Genomic DNA, 25,810 nt, shown 5'->3' with positions numbered 1-25,810 from the left:
TAGCTTTCAGTGAGTTGAATCTGAGATCAACCTGAATGCTTCTCTGATCTCTGACCAAGAAGTTCACAGACTTTAACAATAACAGCCTTACACTAAAGCAGTAATTATGGTAACTTATCGTACAGTATAACATTCACGTTAATAGTCATCGTACATATTTCCTTGTTCCAGGATCATCTTGCTTCTCCAAGAAACATTTCTGTCTTGATGCAGTTCACGCTCACCTTGCATCCCTTTTTGTTTCTGACTGCCTTCATTCTAGGTGTAATAAATTCAACATTCCTCAGAGATTTTGCTCCATGTTTACATGAAGCATCGCAGAGTTGCTGCATATCACCATGAGAATCTCCCACCTCCACCTCATCATGATGAGAATCTCTCATTCCACCACATCACCATGAGAATCTCCCGTTCCACCTCATCATGATGAGAATCTCTCATTCCACCACATCACCATGAGAATCTCCCGTTCCACCTCATCATGATGAGAATCTCTCATTCCACCACATCACCATGAGAATCTCCCGTTCCACCTCATTACCATGAGAATCTCCCGTTCCACCTCATCATGATGAGAATCTCCCGTTCCACCTCATCATGATGAGAATCTCTCATTCCACCACATCACCATGAGAATCTCCCGTTCCACCTCATCACCATGAGAATCTCCCGTTCCACCTCATCATAATGAGAATCTCCCGTTCCACCTCATCATGATGAGAATCTCTCATTCCACCACATCACCATGAGAATCTCCCGTTCCACCTCATTACCATGAGAATCTCCCGTTCCACCTCACCATGATGAGAATCTCCCGTTGCACCTCATCATGATGAGAATCTCTCATTCCACCACATCACCATGAGAATCTCCCGTTCCACCTCATCATAATGAGAATCTCTCATTCCACCACATCACCATGAGAATCTCCCGTTCCACCACATCACCATGAGAATCTCCCGTTCCACCTCATCATGATGAGAATCTCCTGTTCCACCTCATCATGATGAGAATCTCCTGTTCCACCTCATCATGATGAGAATCTCCCGTTCCACCTCATCATGATGAGAATCTCCTGTTCCACCTCATCATGATGAGAATCTCCCTTTCCACCTCATCATGATGAGAATCTCCCGTTTCCACCTCATCACCATGAGAATCTCCCGTTCCACCACATCATGGTGAGAATCTCTCATTCCACCACATCACCATGAGAATCTCCCATTCTACCTCATCATGATGAGAATCTCCCGTTCCACCTCATCACCATGAGAATCTCCTGTTCCACCACATCATGATGAGAATCTCCTGTTCCACCACATCACCATGAGAATCTCCCGTTCCACCTCATCATGATGAGAATCTCCCGTTCCACCTCATCATGATGAGAATCTCCCGTTCCACCTCATCATGATGAGAATCTCCCGTTCCACCTCATCACCATGAGAATCTCCCGTTCCACCTCATCACGATGAGAATCTCCTGTTCCACCTCATCATGATGAGAATCTCCTGTTCCACCTCATCATGATGAGAATCTCCCATTCTATCTCATCATGATGAGAATCTCCCGTTCCACTTCATTATGATGAAAATCTCCCGTTCCACCACATCATGATGAGAATCTCCCATTTTACCTCATCACCATGAGAATCTCCCATTCCACCTCATCACCATGAGAATCTCCTGTTCCACCACATCATGATGAGAATCTCCCGTTCCACCTCATCATGATGAGAATCTCCCATTCTACCTCATCATGAGAATCTCCCGTTCCACCTCATCATGATGAGAATCTCCCATTCTACCTCATCATGATGAGAATCTCCCGTTCCACTTCATTATGATGAAAATCTCCCGTTCCACCACATCATGATGAGAATCTCCCATTTTACCTCATCACCATAAGAATCTCCCGTTCCACCTCATCACCATGAGAATCTCCCGTTCCACCTCATCATAATGAGAATCTCCCGTTCCACCTCATCATGATGAGAATCTCCCGTTCCACCTCATCACCATGAGAATCTCCCGTTCCACCACATCATGATGAGAATCTCCCGTTCCACCTCATCATGATGAGAATCTCCGGTTCCACCTCATCACCATGAGAATCTCCCGTTCCACCACATCATGGTGAGAATCTCTCATTCCACCACATCACCATGAGAATCTCCCATTCTACCTCATCACCATGAGAATCTCCTGTTCCACCACATCACCATAAGAATCTCCCGTTCCACCTCATCATGATGAGAATCTCTGTTCCACCTCATCATGATGAGAATCTCCCATTCTACCTCATCATGATGAGAATCTCCCGTTCCACCACATCATAATGAGAATCTCCCGTTCCACTTCATTATGATGAGAATCTCCCGTTCCACCACATCATGATGAGAATCTCCCATTTTACCTCATCATGATGAGAATCTCCCGTTCCACCTCATCATGATGAGAATCTCCCGTTCCACCTCATCATGATGAGAATCTCCCTTTCCACCTCATCATGATGAGAATCTCCCGTTTCCACCTCATCACCATGAGAATCTCCCGTTCCACCACATCATGGTGAGAATCTCTCTTTCCACCACATCACCATGAGAATCTCCCATTCTACCTCGTCATGATGAGAATCTCCCGTTCCACCTCATCACCATGAGAATCTCCCGTTCCACCTCATCATGATGAGAATCTCCTGTTCCACCACATCACCATGAGAATCTCCCGTTCCACCTCATCATGATGAGAATCTCCCATTCTACCTCATCATGATGAGAATCTCCCATTCTACCTCATCATGATGAGAATCTCCCGTTCCACTTCATTATGATGAAAATCTCCCGTTCCACCACATCATGATGAGAATCTCCCATTTTACCTCATCACCATGAGAATCTCCCGTTCCACCTCATCACCATGAGAATCTCCTGTTCCACCACATCACCATAAGAATCTCCCGTTCCACCTCATCACCATGAGAATCTCCTGTTCCACCACATCACCATAAGAATCTCCCGTTCCACCTCATCACCATGAGAATCTCCCGTTCCACCACATCATAATGAGAATCTCCCGTTCCACTTCATTATGATGAGAATCTCCCGTTCCACCTCATCACCATGAGAATCTCCCATTCTACCTCATCATGATCAGAATCTCCCGTTCCACCACATCATAATGAGAATCTCCCGTTCCACTTCATTATGATGAGAATCTCCCGTTCCACCACATTACCATGAGAATCTCCCGTTCCACCTCATCACCATGAGAATCTCCCGTTCCACCACATCATGATGAGAATCTCCTGTTCCACCTCATCATGATGAGAATCTCTGTTCCACCTCATCATAATGAGAATCTCCCGTTCCACTTCATTATGATGAGAATCTCCCGTTCCACCACATCATGATGAGAATCTCCCATTCCACCTCATCACCATGAGAATCTCCCGTTCCACCTCATCATGATGAGAATCTCCTGTTCCACCACATCACCATGAGAATCTCCCGTTCCACCTCATCATGATGAGAATCTCCTGTTCCACCTCATCATGATGAGAATCTCCTATTCCACCTCATCATGATGAGAATCTCCTGTTCCACCTCATCATGATGAGAATCTCCTGTTCCACCTCATCGTGATGAGAATCTCCCGTTTCCACCTCATCATGATGAGAATCTCCCGTTCCACCTCATCATGATGAGAATCTCCCGTTCCACCTCATCATGATGAGAATCTCCCGTTCCACCTCATCATGATGAGAATCTCCCATTCCACCTCATCATGATGAGAATCTCCTGTTCCACCTCATCATGATGAGAATCTCCTGTTCCACCTCATCGTGATGAGAATCTCCCGTTTCCACCTCATCATGATGAGAATCTCCTGTTCCACCTCATCATGATGAGAATCTCCTGTTCCACCTCATCATGATGAGAATCTCCTGTTCCACCTCATCATGATGAGAATCTCCTGTTCCACCTCATCGTGATGAGAATCTCCCGTTTCCACCTCATCATGATGAGAATCTCCCGTTCCACCTCATCATGATGAGAATCTCCTGTTCCACCTCATCATGATGAGAATCTCCTGTTCCACCTCATCATGATGAGAATCTCCTGTTCCACCTCATCGTGATGAGAATCTCCTGTTCCACCACATTCCAAAGCTACTGTCCTGGATGTAGATCTGGTGACTGTGGAGGCCGTTGAAGTACAGTGAACTCATCGTCATGGTGGAGAGATTTTGCAAAATTTAGGGACATCTTGACTCAGAGAGATACAGAAAAACTAGTCCATACTTTTGTTACTTTAAGATTGGATTACTGGAGTTCCTTATTAATGCTCTGTTCATAATATGGCCTGAAAAGTCTCTAGCTGATCCAAAATGCGACACGAGGGATCTGATGAGTAGCGGGACTAGTGGGAGAGATAATTTTTATCCGGTTTTAGCATCTCTTCATTGTCTTCTTGTTAGAGTTTGAAATTCTTCTCACATGTAAAGCTCTCTTTGACCAAGCTCCATTGTAAATGAAAAGATCTCCTAGTTCCATATGGTCCAAACAGAGCACTTCGCTGCAGGAAGACTGCAGGTCTACTTGTGGTTCCAGAGTCTCTAAGAGTACAATGGGAGGAAGAGCGTTCGGCCATCAGCTTCCTCTCTTATGGAACCAGATCCCACTGTGGGTTTGGGAGCCAGACTCCCTCGCTACCTTCAAGATCAAACTTAAGACCCTCCTTTGTGATTAATCTTATAGTTAGGACGTCTAGCCATCCCTGAGGTTGGACGTGTTGTGTGTTCAGAGATGGTGTTCTGCATATCTTGGTTGGAACCGGTGCTGATTTGACCTTCTGTTGTCTTTCTATCATCTTCAACCAGGCTGTTGTCTGTTTTTTCTGTTATTGATCTTTGATTTTGTTAGACGCTGCACCTTTGAAATGTTGATAAAATATGTCTTTTTACTGAATCCGACACCACTAAGCAGCTAAATGTAAAAAAGAAAACAGCTCAAAAGCACAAACAAAAAAACCCCCCAAAACATAAACAAATACAAAACCTGAAATCTTTCCTTTTTGCTTTTGAGAAAGACTGTGCAGTTCCTCCTGACAACGAGTCTTATCCAGGCAGAACAGGCACTGCGGTGTGTGGATGTGGTTCAGCAGAAAGTCCCTCTGGTGCTGAATGAGTGTCACAGCAGTTAGACTCCCCAGACTTAAACACACGGTACTAACAGAGCCTCTAATTTTACATTAAACACCGCCTCTGGAGCTCAAACTCAGCCACTAATCTTTCAGCAAATGCAGCTCTCTGCTCTGGATTCTACATAAACAGACAAAATATAAACAGTAGATTTATTATGCAACAAAAACATTACATTTCCACATCTTCTCGCAGTTACAAATCAAATATTTAAAAAGAAAATATCCAATATTTTCTTCCCGGACACGGTGAAGACAGGCAAGAAGTGTCAGATGGAAAGAGCGGCAAATAAATCATCTATCTGAAATTGGGAATTTCACACCCCTGCAGGTCTGGGTTTTCCTTCATGTGAACTGAGTTCCTGTGATCGTACTGCTGGATGGATGTGAGCGGTGCTAATGCAGAAGTAGGACACCAAGTCTGAACAGGCAAAGTGGGGGGATGGAGGGCGGCTTGTGAGACGGAGATGGAGAGGAGTTGAGGGGAGGAAGTGGTGGGACTGTAGAGGAGGGAGGTGTTAGTTATTTCTGGGGACACAAAGCATTAAACAAGGGATTTCTAAAAGAGAAAAAAGCAGTAGGAGGACGGGATAATACGGTAGAGAGTAAAATGCTTTACATGCAGAATTGTCAGGAAGCTTTACTCGTCACTACGGATCTATTTCAGGATACAACACCCACATATATGTGACAGTGCATTTAAATCTTAGTTTTATTAAAGAAATCTGCTCAAGTTTCTGAAGAGATTCATAGATGTTGCAAAGAGGAAAGTCAGCTTTAGGAGAGAAGAATGTGAGGTGATTAATAACCACCATGACCTCTGTAGTCGCTCCACTGTACAGACATATCACTGCAAGCTGGCTACTTCTCATCCTCTGACCTTTAGTGCAGACTTTTTTTGTCTTGGTGTGCATCTGTGCATGTGTGCTGCAGTCTCAACCCCATGTGGCCACAGCCAGGAGTTATGGGGCTCATACAGACCATGTCATGATTAATGGAAGAACAAAACTGAGCAGTTGGTGCTCAGATATGTACATATATCCACATAAAGGCCATACACAATGCAGGGCTGGTAAACTGATCCTGCAGACGGTGCCATGACAAGCTGCACTGTGTGGAAATGGTGACACAATGGTGTGCTTTTAGTCATTTAATCCTAAGAGGATGCAGCATGACTTGATAGCGGCCCAAGAAGAAGTGCAAATTATATAAGAACATTATTAAACCTTCATCAAAAATAATATATATATATATTTTTTAAAGGTTATAAGAAAATATAGCAGTAAAATAAACGGATAAACTATAAAAATGACTGTGGATGTTGACCAAACACCCCCGTGAAAGTGCATGAAATGGTTTGGTCCTGTCCTGTCAGAGCGCATCAGTTCCATCAGCAGCAGTCTGCAAGAGGCGTTTAGTTCGGCTGAAATGAACCTGTTGCTCCGTAAAATAAGCTAGCAACCAACAGGCTACTGCTAACTGCACTTTGACTGTTTCACTGTCTGAGCTTCATTTAATTTCATGTTCAGTTATATTTTCCATCATTATACATGAGCAAATAGACACAGATAGAAGATTAAATCTTGTATAATCTGCCCCATAAAGCACCTTGCAAACATCACAATGTTTATGATGTCAGCTACTGGTGCAGGCCGACCCGTGACCCTCAATTCCTGCATGTTCTAGAAATGTTCTGCGGGGCGGTGCATTAAATGCGTCGGTGCAGTGCGTGTAAACCTCAATCATGATTTTTGTTGCTTCATTCACTCTGTTCTCAAGCACATATCAGGCAAAATAAAATCAGCCTTATCTAGTGTGTGTAGCGACGGGTTTGGACAGGAGAGATGGATTTGTAAATGCGGGACAGAAAAACTCGACACGCATGTCCCACCGTGTCTGCTTGAAGCAGTTGCAGCAAAAAGATCTGAAGTTTGCAATCGAGCGGTGGGATCTATGTCATTGGCTCAATTCCTGGCGGCGCCCCTGATGCAGCAAGAATTTCTGTGTCAACATCAGGATGAACTGCAATTCATATGTGGAAAGTACAGGAACAGAACATCCAACCTTAAAACAAATTAAACATCTTTTCTTGACTTTTACTACAAAAAAGGTAGTTTTTCCCATATTTGAGCATTTGTGTTTATACAATATGTACAATATGTACACCGATCTTGCATCCAAAAACCTCCAGCTCTAAAAACATGCTATCATACGCTCCGCTCTGTACTCCTAACTCGCCACACACACACAACTCCAAAATGCGCGTCTTGTCAATGTTCAGCCCCACCCCAACAGGAGCTTCCCTAATTACCACAAATAGCTGGTTTTCCTGCAATCCCCACAGTAATACGCATCAAAAAATCAAGTGTAAACTTCAATATTTCCGACATCTGAAACCTACAGACATACATAATATTCTGTCATAAAGCCACGTTCAGTCGGTCACACAGATGATGTCACTGCGACATCGTCCAGCCATACAACCATCGGAAAACCATGGACTCTGTTTGGCACTACCCCCAGCGGACATGGACCACACCCCAGGAAGTTCCCCTCCTGTGACCATATCGCGGTAACAAAACTATTAGGTGTGCACCCCTAACACTTCTGACACTGACAGGGGATTTGCCTGGCCGACAGCAGCCGGTGACCTGCGGGTGAGAATCTGGGGGATAGAACAGTCCACGACTCATTCAGGTAGGTGGGTGTGGGCATCTGTGACAAGGTGGTTTTCTCACAATGTGATTATGAAATTGATTTCAAAGGGAATTATTTTGCTCCCCCTTGACTAAAGCTGCTTGTTGTGTCTCTGCAGAAAGACAATCCACTTATACTGATCTGCCAGAGCTCATTTTTAGCATTAGCCACAAACTAGCTACGGTTAGACTGGAAGGAAGAAATCAACGCCCATCATGATTAACCTTAACACACTGCGGCGCATTCATGCACCCGATTTTTGCAAGAGCTCAACAGCTGCCGGCGCATGAATGCGTTGAAAATATTTTTTTTCAGGAAGTATATGCAAAAGACAATGAAAAAGGCACCATGAACATATATTTTCAGTCTTTATTACAACAATAAGCAAGAAACATATTTGCTTTTGAAACAGGTAGGCATGATTGTTTTTCCTGTTTATGAAAAAAAAAGCAGTTTTATGAGGAAAAATGTCATTTTTTATGCAATGTGATGAAGGTTAACTATACTCATTTCTAATCCAGTACACAGATGAAGAGTTTAGAGCTGCACCTATCGAGTACTTTTGTAATCAGGTACTCTGTCGATTATTTCTTCGAGTAATCGAGTATTCTAAAGATTTTTTTTATTATTATAATTAGTAAAACAAATACTAGAAACTCAACCAAAGTAAATCTATAAATGTATATTTGTGAAGCTGTTGCATGTGTTGTTACTACCTAATGCATGAGGAAAATGTTTTAAAATATGATACTTTTAAAATGTTTTAAAAGTATCATATTTTAAAATGTGCCACCGTGTTTGTGCACGCGCTCAATGTGTGGAGAGACAGTTCTCAACCGGTCGCAAAATTCTGCCTTTTAAAAGATTAAAAGAAGAATTCACGGAGAAAGAAGGACTGACTTGTAAACATGTCCAAAGTATCTAAGAAGTAGCCGATGTCTTGGTGGACGACACGCCTGTTAAAAGTGTGTCTGTTTAATACAGATTAAAAGTTTGCTGCAGGAACAGAGGCTCCGCCTGCCGTCACACGCTGCCTAAAACATGTGCTTTGATTCTGCGTGTGTGCAGGAGAGACAGATGAGGGATGGATTACAAGACGGTTAGCGTGCGTTAGCAGCCGACACCTCGCCATGCCTCGTTACTGCTGACTGATATCACAGGTTATAACACTATACATTTAACAGCTGCTGCTGTTGATGTAAATCGCGAAGCTGAATCTCCGCCTGGAGCGGTGATGTATATGTGTTTGTGTGTGTGTGTGTGTGTGTGTGTGTGTATACGTGTGTGCGTTGGGGGGGCTTTCAGGTGCTGCAGCATTGACACCAGCTTTACAGCACACACACTGCACTACGCTTTCTGCCCTTTTCAGTATGAAACGGTCCCACACTTGCTACTTCATTCTCTGCCATTAGAGACCAAAGCAACCAGAATCTTCAGACAGAAAGCAAACCGCTCGCCGCTGCTGTTTGACATGTCTGTCATCAGTCCAGGTGAAACAGTCATACTGTACAGACACACCGTAGGCGACAGATTCTGTTTTTATATTTTTTATACATGTTTAAATGTTTTATATGTTTACTGAAACAGTGATGAGGTCCCTCCGAATAGTTCAGTGGTCTGAGAATGTCGCCATGATGCAGAAATTAAAATATATCACCACGTGATATTAATTAAACGGAGACTCCTCGAGTTACTCGAGTAATCGTTGCAGCCCTAGAAGAGTTTCAGCTGATGGGTTCAGAGGAGGGACTAAAAGTACAGCTGCAGCTGTAAACGTTGGCCTCAGTTTCCAAACAGACCTGAAGAAACTTCAGGATGCAGGGAGAGCAGGAAGCATTGCTTACATCCCGTTGCAGATGCCAACGTGCTGCCATTTTTAACTCCAGATTAATCTAAAAGGAAAACTATCAACAGCCCCATGACAAACATGAACACTTTCTGAGCAGGTTGACTTCCAGCTGTCGCTCAGCTGGTGTGTCGGGCGCGCCCGGAGCTTACCTGTGGCCATCTTTCCATCAGCTGCGGCAGGCCCATCCGGGATGACGCTCTTGACCTGGAGGAATTCGTCGGGCTCGTCGCCTCCGATAATAGTGAAGCCAAAGCCCATGCTGCTCTTTTGGAGCGATGTGGACAAAAAACTGCCTTTTAGCTGAGTGGGGTCCCGCGTGAACAGCGGCTTTTCTGTAAAGAACACAAAGAAGAAGAAAATGAAACAATGCAAACTGAATTTAAGCTGGAAAGCAACCACTGAGAGGACCTTAAAGCTGGTGTGGGGCGGTGCCAACAGGGTGGAGGCATGGGTAAAGTTATTCATTTAGATAAGGGTGTAGCCACAAGGAAACTGGCAACATAGCAGACTTGGATACAGGTATGGCTGACAGACGCAGGTGTGGACCAGTAGTTCTGGCTCCTGTGCAGGGTACAAATGCAAAATCCATCCTGACACATTCAAACACACAAAGCTGCCTTTTTTTTTCAGTCTTCCAAAGCTGAGAGGTGATGGACAGAGGGGGGGGTGCAGAGAGACACACAGGTCCAGTTCTTCACTCAAATCCTAAGCAGCAAAATTCAGCAAATAACATGCTCTCAATCAGGGATCAGCTCCAAGAGAAGATGCTCTGGGGGGGTTTGGGAAGAACGGGGAGATTTCTGAAGGAGGGAGAGCCTTGAGTAGTAATGAGAGGATTTCAGCCAACAAGCTTAGTCACACTGAAGCAAGTCGCCCGTCTTTTCACCTCGGTGAGGAGTCAGGGCTAGCGTGCTAGTTTCCATCCTTTTGTTTGTCGTCACTGGTCCAGATTCAGACTGACTGATTAGCCTCCCTGCTTGTTTATGCCAGGAGATGAGACAAGTCCTAGTGCATAGTCATTGCACAAATCCCTCAGCCGCCTCGAGGGAAAAGCTTACTTGCATGCTTACAGTAAGCCACGAGCGCAGGCAGCCATGAGAACGACACTCAGCCCCCTTCTGCTTCTTTTTTGGCCTACTTACTGACAAAGTGCCACAGGGAATAGGGGCTACAGACAGGCTGCTCTAGCACCACAGTGCAGGCGGGGGTGCGAAGTGGCTGCTGAAGTCGCTGGTGATGGGGGCACACGTTCATCCGCCGAGTGAGAACGTGCCGGAGCGGGGAGACGTTGGCGGAGGAGGATGTAGCGTATGCAGCAGCCCTGCGACCAAGAGCTGGCGAGCAGGAGAGGTCTCCGAGGCTGCGGCAACGCTCAGGCGCCGGGCCGACCTGGGTGCGGGGGGGTCTAGGAAGGGTGGCGCAGGGGCTGGCATCCTCCACTGGCATCAAAGTTTGAAGAAGGGGGGAAAGGAGGAAGAAGAAAGAGGTCGGGAGAGAGGAGAGAGAGCCTCACTGGACTGTACACACAGCGTAACCGTGGTTACTGGCTCTCGACTCAGAGTGGTGCTTTACTATGTTACTACGGAAACCAACCTCCGCTTCCACACATCTACCAGTTGATCTTACTGCTGCCAGCTGGTAGAGTGACAAGTACAAACCATCATTAAACAAAACAAGTCTAATTGAAACCCACATGTTCACTTGTTAGCGGTACCAGTCACACCCTCCATTCCTCCCACTATGAGACAGGAACCGTCTGATTGTCCAAGTAAAGTTTGTCCAAACACAAAGCAACCCACTTTCCTTTGTACTTTACTCTCATGTGGAAATAATAAGAGATTTGTTTTACAGGGGTGTTTAAAAAAAAAAAGATTAACCTTTACAAAGACGTCAAAAAACAGATGAAAAACATGTTTTATATAATTTCTTATTTAACAAAAGCAACAGATTTGACTCATATTGAGATGTTGATCAACATTCAGTCGTTCTGTTGTGGAGTTGCTGCTGTGTTCGGGATCATTTGCCTGTTTGATGAGAGTGTTTTAGCCAAACGTCTGCTGACAGATTCACACATCGCCGTGTAAAACTAGACTCTACAGAATCATACTTGTTCAGCCTTTTCTTGATGACCTCTTATGAACTTTAACAGTTACTGAGAGGCCTGGAGAGTCTGAGATGTAGCTCTTGGGTTTTTTATTTTCTCTGAACATTCAGCCGTCTGACTTTGGGCTGAACTTCTGGGAAGGTTAAGGATCTTTTCTTAAATGGTTTCCAACCTCAGCAGTATTTACTGCCATCATTTGACCTAATTTGTTTTACCTGCTCTTATTGTGTTTGTTTTTAGTTGGTTTTTTTTTAGATGTTTTTGTCTGTTTTATTTGTATTTTTACTTATGTGCAGCACTTTGGTTCAGCTCTGTTAAAGCACTTTATAAATGAAGTTGGTGTGGGATTTTGCATTTGTGAGTCATCTTTCTCAGTGTAAAAATATGGACATGTTTTTAGACTGATTAGCTTCTCTAACATCTCTGCTGATGTCTTTCCTCCTCGGCTTGTTATAATACACACCTGAATACAGAAGACCAATAAAGTGTTTAGTTAATAAGCATCTATTTAATTAAATTTTATATTATTTTGTCTCAGAATAAAAAATGACATATTTGCACTTCACATTCTAACATCCAGACTGAGTTACTGTTTGTGGGACTTTCTTGTGTGATGCGACTGGTACCAGTCAGGCGACTGGTCCGGCTACATTTCTGCCCGCTTAGACTCAGTTTTTGCTTCTGCAGGTTTGGAAAGGCATTTTCTTCTCAATAAAATTAGTCAGTGACACACAGAAGACACATCGAGCAACATACGTGTACATTGTTGCTGCAGTGAAAGTTAAAAACAATCAATCTAACAAAAAAAGTTCTATTTTTGCATGTTGATGCAACTTTTCCATCCTGTTTATTTTTTGTTTTTTGTCATTTTAATTAATTCAAATTAAATTAAATTGAATTAATTTAATTCATTAAAATTAAGTCATTTCTCTTCCCTGCCTATGAGCCACATCTCACGACTGATGTGGCTGAAACAAGCTACATCTGATTCTGCCCAGATTTGAACCATGAGTGAAGAGAGCAGTTTAGTCTGTAAATCCCGGCTTTAACAGATTTTCCCAGTGAGAAACACTCCTACTCTCCCGTATCCACTCCTCCCACTTGACGGGACGCGCACGTCTCATACTGGTGCACAATTCTCCAGAAGAAACTCAGATCTTCCAGTGAATTTACTGTTTCAGTTTCAGGTAAATAACTTTTTTTTCTCCACCTAAATCCCCAGCTTTTCCATCAGTGGCCATGCTGCTCTGTTTACAACATCCCTCGTGCACGTGCTACGAGAGAGACGCAGTGTTCAGCAATTAACAGAGAAAAACTGTCAAACGTTTAGAAGCTAGTTAGCATTAGCAGCTTCCACCAACTGAAAAGGCTTGGACTCAGACAGACATGCAATCGGTACATTTGTGTAAAAAGTAATTTACTTACCAAGTTTAGTTCTATTAACATAACTACTACATAACATAACTACTACGACTACATAACTCTCTGACTTGAAAACTGTGTCTGGCTCACGTTGACGGCACGGCTGTGTTAATTATGTAACTCCAACATTTCATCACATTGAACTAGACATCAACACAACGGCCATTTTGAAGACACACCATGGCTGATTCATTGAAGATGGAATATTTAGAGGAAGAGAAGAAAAGAAAGAGAAAGTAACAGAGTAAGGCATCAGACAAGAGTAAACATGAGACCGACTTTCACTGGATGGGGAGATCTCAGAGAAGAGACAGGATGAAGACAGATGCTAAATTAGCCGGTTAGCTGCATCAAAGTGCTAGAATCTGCCAAACTTCTAGTAGTTTTAAAAGCACTTTATAAAAAAGTTAAAATTGTCCATGAATACTTCACACCAGTTCAAATAATTTGTGTTACAGGCTGAAATGTTTCTAGCAGTGCTGATACTGGAGGTGCTGACCTTTCTGACCCGTACTGTGATCTGAGTTGGAATATTAAAAACCACAAAAAGTTTATAAAAATTGTGATCAAGTATTCTTTTATTTGGAGAAGCTACTTATTGGTCTTAAATGCTTCACCTGGTCGCATCTTTAATATTGGTACAATTTAAAGCCGTCATGTTTTATTATCTGAACACTAAAAGATTCAGCTTATTTTCCGTCTGCATTTAAGAGAATAAACTTTTTAAAAAAGGAATTAAAAGATTTAGTGATATTACTTACATCCCATTTATTGGTGACAGTAAATAAAATCCAACAAAACAAACCTTCATAATGTTTAAACAGCTAATGACGTTTTATTGTGTGTTATCTTACATGTAGATGGAGGTGATGAGCCTGGTGGTCTTACCTCTGTAGATGGTGGGAAGGGGCAGGGAGGAAAGACCCTGGCTTTGCATCTGCTGCTGCTGCTGGACTCTCCTCTTTGCCTCCAGGACTGGGTTCTCAAACTGGGTCCTTCTATTTATATGACTATGACGATACGAAGAAGAAGAAGAGATTTCAGATATCACTGTACCCTGCTACGCTTAACCCAGCCTCTGTTTCTGGCAGATCAGCTCTAATAAACCTGGCGCTGCAGCAGATATTGCTGTGATGATTAATTAAATGGCTGGTCCCCTGATTATGTAACAGCTGCAGCACGATTTAACGGAGTTAAAAAAGAACCGGCGTTAATTCAACTTCAAATCAGCCACGACGGGAATCAGCGACTGGGAGGAAACGTGCACACACAACTGTGGTTTCCTTCGAAATCCCACGTTGTTCTTAATCTAGTTTGTAAGGAGGGTGAAAGAAAGGGACGACACATAGTGTCATTGGCCAGTGTGAAATAATTAGTCATCATTTCATACTTCCCTCGCACTGTGAGACTATTGTACACCGACATGCAGTTTTCTCTCCTCCTTTATCTTTTAATAAAACCTCCAGCATCAAAGTGCTAATTACCAGTCAGCTTCAATACATATATGTTTATATATATATTCTAAACAGCTTTAAGGTTTGGTAATTTATTTTAGATGCACAGGACGACAGAGCAAGACCAACTGTCTGGAGGAGGGGGTGCAGTGCATGAGGCGTCATTCTGCAGGTTTTTTTAAAGAAAAGTGGAGCCTAATAACTTCCCCAACCCGTCTAAAAATAACCAGGCCCTGTTCCTGCACCTCAGAGTGGAGAGCAAGCAGCAAAACAAAAAGCCTGAACAGGGAGGGGACGTGCAGTTCAACAGGGAGCAGAGACCACTGCAGCAGACACACATGGGTGGGTACAGAAGGAGTTATATACATGCACTCTGAGAGCTGGAGTGAGCGGGTAATAGAGATATTGATAAAAACACACAGCCTAATAAACTTTCCAACAAACGAGGAGCAAGTCCCTCTCAGACACACAGCCGGACTGTTTCTAATAAATATGATTAACGCGGCCGCAGCAGCAAGCTGCACTGGAAGTCCAAAGCAAGCAGCTGCACATTAAAGATGCACCAAACTTACTCAACATAGTAGCTGCCATAAATGGGGTCGTCGATTTTCTCCCAGCCATATGGAAGCTCTGCAAGATAGAGGAGAAAAAAAAGACAAGAGCAGAGAGATGACGGTAATTAAAAGCTTGTTTATTCAATAAACTCACAGAAGCATATCGATCAAGCCTGAAAATGAAAAAAATTACAAAAAAATGGCGGCAAGGTGATGGAAGACGGATAAAAAAGTGTTTTCTCAGCAACTTGTCAGATTGATTGATCTGAAGAGGCTATCGGCTCTTTATTGTTGTGCATCAAACGCATCCCTCTGCAAGACAAAGTTACAAGCTTCCCACCAAAAATTGATAGTGGCTGAATATAAATGAGTGAAATATTTATGCCCTCCATCTTCTCCAGGCTGTAAACATTGTGTTTTGATGTGGGAACTTTGCAAAGATTTACAGCCCCGTCTCGGACAAGCTCAACCCCAGAGGGAGTTGAACCATCAAGGTATCAGCGGCTTCGTATTTCTGACGGTGTTTTACAGTTTGCCTCAAAATATTACAAGCTCAGGACTGAAGGAAGCCACCAGGAATAAATGGTGCATGAGAGGGAGTTTATTAACACACTACAGGCATACTCTATAGCAAGAAGCTTGCGGGCATATTCATGTCTGCAAATAAAACAAACCCATCAAGACTCTGGATGTTAAACAGATCTTTTTCCTCATAGTATCAAACAAAGCAAGGAAAGTTTTGGTCAAGCTTTGGGCTAAAACAGAAAACCAGTGAGGAAATGTAAGATGTTCTCTCAGGTCATTTATTTACCAGTCATCCCAGCGTCAGCAGAGACAGCAGCAGCTTAACTAGGCTCATTAGTAGGTGAAGACAGAGACTCTCAGAAAGACTGATGTTCAGGTAAAAAGTGATCGAAGCCATCGTGACACCACCTGCTGGTGTGTTGCCTGCTGCTCTGAGGATTTACGTTTATTACTTCAGACCGGGACAAGAAGGTCGGCAGCAGTGTCTGAAACCTGATTCAAGAAAAATAGCAGCCGATGAGGCCACAACATTACCCGCCAGCGAACAGATTACATGTATCAGAGATGATGAAGGAAAGTAGACAATCATCAGGAGCACCTACAGGAAGACACATTTATGAAACAAATAACATGATAGATACAACATGTATACTCAGATACTCACACAGGAACTGTGTGAGTATCTGTGTTACTAAGCAGGTATGTGTAAATGATCCAGAATGTGTTTAAAGACGAATGAAACCCTGTCCTCTCCAGGGATCAGAAGCAGACAAGCAGGACCCCAACTCCTGGGCCAACAGTGGGCACCATGGAGCATGAAGGTGCGTTTCCATTACACCTAGAACTGCACAAAAACCTAAACAATAAAAAAATGCTAATGGAAACAACTCCTGTGCATTTAGAAAAACATTGCTAAAACGTTTTTATACTCTTACTAGGTAGTTTTTCAGACGTTTTGATCTAGAACATTTTGCAAAAGTGTAATGGAGATACTTTTTTTGCATTTATGTGTCCCTGGATGTCATGTGGGGGTTATTTCTGGGAAAGTAGGTGTGAGGAGAAAATGAAAATGAGGGAGAAAAGCTTCAAAAACCCTAAAATAACGCAACGTGGCTACCCTGCATAGGCTGCAATTCTTGTGAAATCTCGTGAGAGGAATGATATTTTACGAGACTTGAAGCTAATGCGCTAAACACTGTTAAATGGAAACACCAGCAAACTTAGAGAAACTTAGAGATATCGCCTTTATTTTGTGAAGAAATGTAATGGAAACGCAGCACCAGGCAGTCCACCGCAGAGACAACCTGCATCCACACAGAAGAAGGCAGAGAAAGGTCTACTAGCAGCACCAGGCTACAGCTAGCTGTGTGTGTGTCTAGTGCAGGACTCTGCGAGCCTAAACCTAACCACCCAAACCGTACAGCTCTGAATGAAAAAAGGACACCACTGCTATTACCAAGCAAGGGCATTTCTCTCTCTGCTTCATGAAGACAAGGAAACTCCAGCCTGGCAGAAGATAAAAACAACCTTTGAACTGAAACACTCAAGAATCGACTTCAAATGACCGTCTAACACAGTGGCATACTGAAGTGCACGGCGAGAACAGCTGCAAACACCTCCTCCAGGCGGGAACGGAGTCACGCAAAAAGCTCAGCTAGGAGACAAGAGTAAAGTCTTGCTTGCCCAACGTCTTCTCGTGTTTCTGGTGAGATGGAGACGTGGAGATGCCTACAAGCCACAGCGTCTCACACTGACTGTTAAATATAAATGAGGATCAGTGATGATCAGCGGGGCTGACATGAGGCACATATGTCTCATAAAGCAACAATATAATGCTAAAAGCGTACTCCTCAACTCAGAAGTTGCCAGCAGGACAACGTGCCACGCAGCCTGAGATGGAGAATCACCACGTCAAGAGCCCATCATGGCAGCTTGATCTCCAGTTCTGAACCCTGCTGGAAACCTCTAGAATGATATGAAATGGAAGACGGATGGTAAAAAAAAAACCACCACGCAAAGCTGAGCAGAAAGAGTTGTAGAAAGTTACCCAACACAAATCTGAACAGATTTATTTCCAGAGCTGTATGTTTATATTCTATGATATAAATCCATCCTGCAATAAAAACAGGAAGAGTCCCTGGCTTACAGTTATGGTTCTTTTTGAGCCCTTTTGACCGTCTTCTCTACCCTCAACCAGTCGTAGCAGATGGGCATTCTCCCTGAATGGTTGTTTTTACCGTTGAGAACAGGTTTTCCTCTCCACTGTGTTCATGGTCTGAACGGCGGTTGAAATGAAAGAGAAGATTCAATGCATTGTTTCTTCAGAAAGAAAAACTGTTTTAATAAAAGGCTGTTATATGAAATAGACTGAATCTGATGGACTGCGACAGAGTAGCGCTCTGTCCAGGCTGTACTCCATCGCTGGCCTGCTAACTGCTGGGATCGGCCTCCCTGAGACCCTGAACTGAACTTAGAAAATAACCGAGTAAATAAATCTGATAAAACTGGACTCTATCCATAAAGTACCGTGTGACAATATTGAGCATTGCTGCCATATATACTAATCTATACTTGAATAAGGAATTCTTTGTTTATTGGGGACATTCGTTTATGATTCCACTTTATACACAAAAAGATGCTGTTTAGGAGTAAAGTTTACATACCTCATGTTATCTTTTTACAAAATAAAGAGGGAATCTGTAAATCAGGGATGTGTATTTAGAGGCTTACGCGCCATCTTTGGTACATTTAACGTTGTTATTGTAAGTTTAAAATGATTTTTTTAACAACTGATGACAGATTGAACAGAAATCCAGTCTAATGCTGGGATCAAGAACACTATAATTCTACACTTAATATATAATATAACCCTCCAACACCTCTGAGTTTTAGAATTATTGTGCTCCATCCACCCACTTCTCTGCTGAAATACCTGACGAATGCTGCTTTTACTCATAATAGCAGCCAATCTCCCAGTAAACTGGGACTCTGATTGGACATCTGGACAGGATGCTAAAAGCTGATCTCTTTCCAGAACACAGCTCTAAAAATGATAAGGAGTTCCCTGATTGCTTTCCAGGATATAACAAATTAGCATCTGAAGCAAATTCCCACATGCAAAGTGCATGTTTTCAAATCTTTAGTTGGGTGTATTGTATGAGAAGCTCTGCTGTGTGTAGCATGAAGCTGTGGGACTGTGAGTTCCAGAGCAGCAGCACAGCTCAGAATAGGACCGGCTCTGATTAGTGACGATGCAAAGTTAATCAGGATGAAAGCAGAGGTAACAGCAGAGAAAATGCTTCCTAATTAGAAAGGGAAGCAACCAGAGGCAGAACTAAAGGAGCTCAAGCTCTCTAAGATGATGCAGCCTGTGAGAAAGATGCAAACAGGAACACACAGGGACAAAAATAACACAGTGTGGTCATTGCATGTGTTTAATGTCACTTTTTGGCCACGTCTGGAGCCTCACTCCACGTTTCCCTCCACTGCAGTAGGAAAAAATACAGAAACAACGCCGTGTGCACGTACCACATGCTTCCCTCTACCCCTGTCTCCATCCCCTCAATACAAAGTAATTAAAGTTTCAGTAGGATGCACTATTTTTGCCTGCACTCACTATAATGCATATGTGCCAAACACACACACACACAAACACACACACACACACACACACACACACACACACACACACACACACACACACACACACACACACTGTTATGAGTGATATAACAGAGCTGCAAGCAAGTTGACAACCCACGGGAGTAAGTGTGAACACTGCGACATTTTTAAGCCCATCTCCACTCATTAAATATGAAAGAGTGTTTCATGTTCTCACCTTTACGGGGTGGTACACACATGTGCACATACATGCAGTTTATATAACTTAGCTTACATACGCACACACAGACACACACAAATGCATGAGATCAAAGGGATGTCATGCAGTTAGCTGTCTTCTAATGGGAGGCTATTCTATTAAAATGTCTACAAAAACACGGCAGGAAGGCTGAAATGCTTCTGCTTTCAGCATGAAGGGGAAAGCAACTGGACTCTTCCGTCTTGTCAGCTGAATGATAAAATTTAGGGAAAATGGAGGAAAATATAGGTAAAAGAATCAGATTATTGGATCAAACAATGTTTAAACTTTTTTAATGGTTGTAGATGATTAGCAGAGACTCAACCTGGATCTGAAGGTGGGGTAGTTACAGCAGCTGCCTGGTACTGAGGCCAAAGGCCCCTTTTCCATCGAATGGAGATAAAAAATCACTCTTAATGGTTGCAATAAATTTCTGGTCAATCACTGTGATTTTTTGCTTTGAGCCTTTTTCTGTTTGCTAGAAGGACTATTTTTCTCATCAGAAGCCGTGATAGGACAATAAGCTCATATAACTGAATTGTCTTTAGTCTCTTTTATCGTTTTGGTAAGTAGTTGTATAGTAACCCGGAAAATGTTTACAGGTACATCTCAGAAAATTAGAATATTATGAAAAAGTTCAAGATTTTTTGTCAGTCATTTCAGAATGTGAAACCCATATTTTATATAGGTTCATTACACATAGAGTGAAACATTTCAAACATTTATTTCTTGAAACTTTGATGATTGTGGCTTATAGATAATGAAAACCCAAAATGCAATGTCTCAGAAAATTAGAATATTGCATAAGATCAATGAAAAAAAGGATATTTTAAACAAATGTCAGGCTTCTGAAAAGTATGTTCATTTCCATGCACTCAGTACTTGGTTGGGCCTCCTTTTGCATGAATTACTGCATCAATGCTTCGTGGCAATGGAAGCCATCAGCGTGTAATGGAAGCCCAGGTTGCTTTGATAGCAGCCTTCAGGTCATCTACATTGTTGGGTCTGGTGTCTTTCATCTTCCTCTTGACAATAATGTACATAATGTACTTGACAATACGTACCTGTAATAGCTTTTCACTCTGTTGGTCATTTACTTTAAAAAACTCAATAATAACAATATTCTTACATTTACTGATTATTTTCCAATGTTCCCAGTAGCATCATCAATGATTAAAATGACCCAGCCCATAATATTGATGTGTTAAAATATATATCCAGTCAGCACACTGAATGATATTGTAGACAACTGCATTAGCCAACACATTCCCAGTACTTTTACGTATATTTAAAGTCAAGTACTCGTTTTTAATCAAGTTAAAAGGTGAATGTTGTACTTCAACTGGAGTACATTTTTGTGTTTACTTGTACTGTACAGCATTTGAGTACTTCCTGGATAGAAAAGTAATAGCTGTAATTTTTCTGTTCCCTGCTATGCTGATGACACTCAGCTCTATGTCAAAGCCACAGCTGCAACTCTACCCACTCCTCATCACTGTAATTCCCGTCACAGCTCGCCATCTGTCTGGACAAGATAAAGGTTTGGATGGAGCACAATTTCCTCCAACTCATCAGCTCCACAGCTGAAGCCTTCCTGGTCGCCACTCTTCATCAGACCAAATTATCACTAATAATCAGTATCAGCCTCTCTCTCTCATATTCCTCTCTCACCAGCAGTCACAAATACAGGTGTAAAAATGGTCTCACCTTCCATTTCCATATCAAACACCTCTGCAAGGCCTCATTCTACCATTTCCAAGCTCCGCCTCATTCGCTCCCTCACCGATGTAGAAAGGTTTGTTTGTGCTTTTGCTTTTTTGTGATTTTTGAATGTGTAACTATTCTACGTAATATCTGGACCTGTTAGAAATAAACATTCATCCATTCATCTCCTTTAGACTGAACTAATGCAACTCATTTCTCATTTGGATCCCCAACGAGAGCTGGCGGAGCCTCCAACACATTCAAAACTGCAGCTTGAGTCCTGATGAGAGTACACAAACATGACCATATTACCCTCATCCACTGTTCCTCCTCCGCCAGGATGTTTCCGTCCTGAAACATCAGTGTATCCATAGATAAATCCAGTGATCCAATGTATTATAGAGTGTGATGTATAGCAGCGTGACGCCTTCCTTGAATTAAAACGACAAAGGTGTGACAGAAAGAAAGGAGGAAAATGGTGCACATGTGCCTCTGAGAAAAAAAATCCATGATGTATTCAAACTTGGCGCCGCGTCCGTTGTTCTCAGTGTGGAGTCACACAGGAAGTGTCGATTCCTTCCCACAGATCTTGGTGAGTCAAACTCAACCCTTCGAGAACCCCAAAGGAAGGATTTACTGTCCTGCAGGTTTTACATGCTTCCCTGCAACAACACACCTGCTTCTAATGAAATGGAGATAACAGGCTGTAATCAGGTGTGTTGTGCCAGGAAAAGATCTAAAACCTGCAGGAACAAAAGATATCATTGGTGGGAGTGAAGAAAAGAAAGAAGGACTTTTACTGGCTGGAGAGAACTTGGAGAAGAGACAGGACACAACATGGATGTTGAATTAGCCTCTGAGTTGTGATGCTTTACAAGAACAAGTTGTACTTCGGCTGTCCTAAAATGAAAATGTTAAATTGATGAGTAATGACAGAATTGCGATTGTAAAGTTTCTTTTCTTTGGCTTTTAGAGGTAACTAGAATAAAATCTTAAAAGGATTTATTCTCTTTTAATTATCATGTGATAACCTTTGAAAATAGATTTATTAGAATCTCTCTTCATTTTTCTGCCATTTCACTTCATTACTCCTGAAAGTGTTACTTTTAGCCAATGTTTCAAGTTTACACTCGTTCTCTTTGAGAGGTTTACGTTGTGTTTGAACATCACTCACACACACACACATACACACTGAAGTGCATTTTCCTCTCAGTGAGCAGCATCCTGCTAAAAGCTGAGCATGCAGCAGCAGGATGGTCTTTACTCGCTCTCTGTTGTCTTGCTCCACTGAGTGCTGTCGGACTCCCCGAGACAGAAAGTGTGTGTGAATGCTTTATAAAAGCAGCTCTGCTTATCACCGCCATGCCGCATGGGAACAGGAAAGTCAAAACGGTGAGGAATTTTCAGCTTGTAGTTGTTGTGATGGAGCCTCGGAGCAATTGGAAAACTGTTTATGGCTTCTAGTCATGCAAACCATCCGAGCTGCGGCCACAGGAGGAGGCCTTCATTCTGCCAGCAGGAGGCATCCTGTCATCTCCACCACTCAATAATAACCCTCTCCCTCTCTGCATCACCTTATTCCACCCCTTTTTCTTCTTCTCCTCTCCTAAAAGTATCCTCTCATCTTACATTTTGATATATGGACTCTCAGAAAAACATATTTCATGCTTAAAATATGAATATTTTATCCAGATTTTTCATATTTGGACTTAGAAAGAGGGCAGCAAAGCACACAGCCCTCACATTCTGCAGGGTTTTGCCCACATGTCGCTGCTATTTTCTTTTCTATTCCATTTTCTTCATGTCTGGTACCTTTTGAAAAGCAAACAGGTTGGACTGAATAACTTTCGGTGCCTGGAGCTTTTTTAGCCACCAAAAATGAAAGTCCTTTTCCGCTGCATAATGCTGTGCACAGTGTCATTTATCAAGCTACCTTTGAATGCAGACCACATTCAAGAGGAAAACTCCTCTCCACTGATTAATAAAAGTTTTCTCAGGCCAACAATCAGCGACGGATGTGCTGATTTTAGAGCTTACAAATGACTTCACAATCCAATGAAATTTACAAGAGATGCCATTATTTGTTAGCACTGTCCAAGCTCAGAGTTAAGCTAAAAAGCCCCTAAAATGTCACCTGAAATGTCATCTGGAGTCCAGAGACTTGAAGCTTGGGTTATTATAGATCACTTCACACCATCAGAGAAGCATCAGACTCTTCTGCACCACAGAGACAAGAATGAATACAGAAACAATGGCAGCCAGGAGGAAGAGAAGAGATGCTGCAACATGAAGGGCATGTTGGACATTTACATCATTATTCCATATTTACCCATGTTCAGCTTCTGGATGGAGAAACCACGATGCCGCTAGTGCATCATCATTACAGCTTCTCCTGTATGAAAACTTATACATCAGGATTAAATAATTTCAGATGATAAAATCCGGGTTCATCCTGCAGCAGACACCTGGAGTGGTCAGAAACAAGCAACCTTTTACAAACATGTTTGTTTGTAGACCTTACATTTGCTTGCTATGTAAATAAAATGTGAAGAAATAAGCGCATCCTTTCATATTGTTCATGATTTTTATGAGCAGGATTGAGAATAATATTGATATTTATGATAATAATAATAATAATAATAATAATAATAATAATAATAATAATAATAATAATAAACAGCTGACAGGAAGCTTTAATAATGATGTATCCATATGATAAATTTGATATAAATAATTTATTTTCAGGTAAAAATCTTTACACAACTAAAATACAGATATTTTAACAAGTTTAGTTATCTTTAATTTAATTTTAAATAATTTTATGACTCAATTTTGTTCCAATAAAAATCTTTTACACTAACGTACACTATATGCTATATTACACAGTAAGAATAATAATAATGATATATTTTTTATTATTGTGACCATGTTTACACTCACAAAACATTTTAAATCACTTTTTCTTAACATGTATTTGTCATCATCATCATCATCATCGTTGTTGTTATTTGGTAGATCTTTTAGGTCAAGACAAATTCCTTATAAGAAAAACCCTTTAAAATATTTTGGCCTTTTTAAAAAAAAAAATAGGAACACATTAATAATAATCATCATCATAATAATAATCACAATAATAATTATAGCTATAATGATTTTTTTTTTATTAATCAAATGAGGGAAATTTGTAATTATTCTTAGGTGTTTCATAATTTTGTGGGTTTGTTTAAACGTACATCTCCCTACCTGCTCTTTAGTCTCTTCGTCTTTCAGAATATTTGTGTTTGGATCATTTTGCCTCTTTGTTTCTTTTATTTTCATTTATCATATGTAAACCAGCTTTCTTCATTTTGTGTTTGTATGTTTTACTTTTTGTCATTAGTTTAAGATCGTGAGAATATCTGTCTCTTTCTGGATTACCTGGCCCTTATAAAACAGGATTTCTCTTCTTGTTATTATGTGTTTGGTGCCGTTGGTTTCTATGTCTGCCTGTCAGCAACACAACTCTGGACATATTTAAATCATATTTTCAGGAAATATCAGAAATAGAATAAGGAACGAGGGATTAGAGTAGACTGGACTCTGCAGCCCTTTGTCAGGAGTTCCTTAAAAGATTCTTTACTATGGGGGAGAAATAGGGATAATTTAGCCGTTAGAGCTTCCACCACGAACACAAAGCCTGCCGTCTTTGGTATTAAAAAAAACATACAATAGCAACGGCTTTACAGCGGTCCGAGTGCTGCTAGTTTGATTTCTCTCTTCAGTAACTGACCTCTGGTGTGTTTTTGTAATCTGCACCATGTGACTCCACTCTGTAACTTATTTATCAGACGAGCTCAGATGTCGAAGCTCGTAAGACTTTCCTTTCCGTGACTTTCAAACAAATAAGAATTTATTTCCTTCAATCAAAACCTTCTTTGTTTAACAAGGCATCTGTTGCTGAAAAGCAGCGGCTCTGGTGCAGCAGGTGGACGGTCTGAGTCAACATTAAGTCTCATTTTATTGTGAGTAAACTAAACAATGCAGGATTCCTTTTGCCCTAACAGACATAATGAAAACTACTGCATATCTTCAGTTTCCTGCTGGATAAACTGAATTATGTTTAATTTCTTTACAGCAGAGACAGACTTTCTAAACATCAGTATAGCCAGACCTCCAGCGACTTCAGCTCCTGCCTGCATCACAACATAAACAGGTGCTGCTTGCAGGTAAACGAAGCCACTTAGTTTAAGATAATCCCAAGTTAGAGGTGAAGTTTGTCCATCCCTGCTGATTGAGGCTTGTCTCTTTACCCTCTGATCTGTCTTTACTTTCTCAGGGGGTGCCACATGGGACTAAAACCGGAGCTAAAACTACAGATTGTGTCTCAAAACTGATACTTTAAAAGCTCCTTTTCTGTGTATAACCTAGAACTAATAAACTAAGGTGCCTGTCCGAGTTACAAG

At 41.9% G+C, this 25,810-nt stretch overlaps 1 protein-coding gene across 1 annotated transcript in view; it reads right to left on the bottom strand.

The window, feature by feature from the left end:
• Window positions 1-25,810, bottom strand: part of magi2a (membrane associated guanylate kinase, WW and PDZ domain containing 2a) — a gene marked incomplete at its 5' end in the record, with an annotated part of 293,628 nt that overhangs the window by 51,602 nt on the left and 216,216 nt on the right. Inside the window, 4 exons of the mRNA XM_079263001.1 lie at window positions 9,896-10,078; window positions 10,889-11,185; window positions 14,161-14,282; window positions 15,299-15,356. Of these exons, the coding sequence (XP_079119127.1) occupies window positions 9,896-10,078; window positions 10,889-11,185; window positions 14,161-14,282; window positions 15,299-15,356 (660 nt within the window). The remainder of the gene's footprint in view (window positions 1-9,895; window positions 10,079-10,888; window positions 11,186-14,160; window positions 14,283-15,298; window positions 15,357-25,810) is intronic.

Source organism: Telmatherina bonti, assembly GCF_933228915.1.
Source record: "Telmatherina bonti genome assembly, chromosome: 23".
Lineage (NCBI taxonomy): Eukaryota > Metazoa > Chordata > Actinopteri > Atheriniformes > Telmatherinidae > Telmatherina > Telmatherina bonti.
The sequence above is the reverse complement of the archived record's forward strand: the minus strand, read 5'-3'. Positions and strand labels throughout refer to the sequence as shown.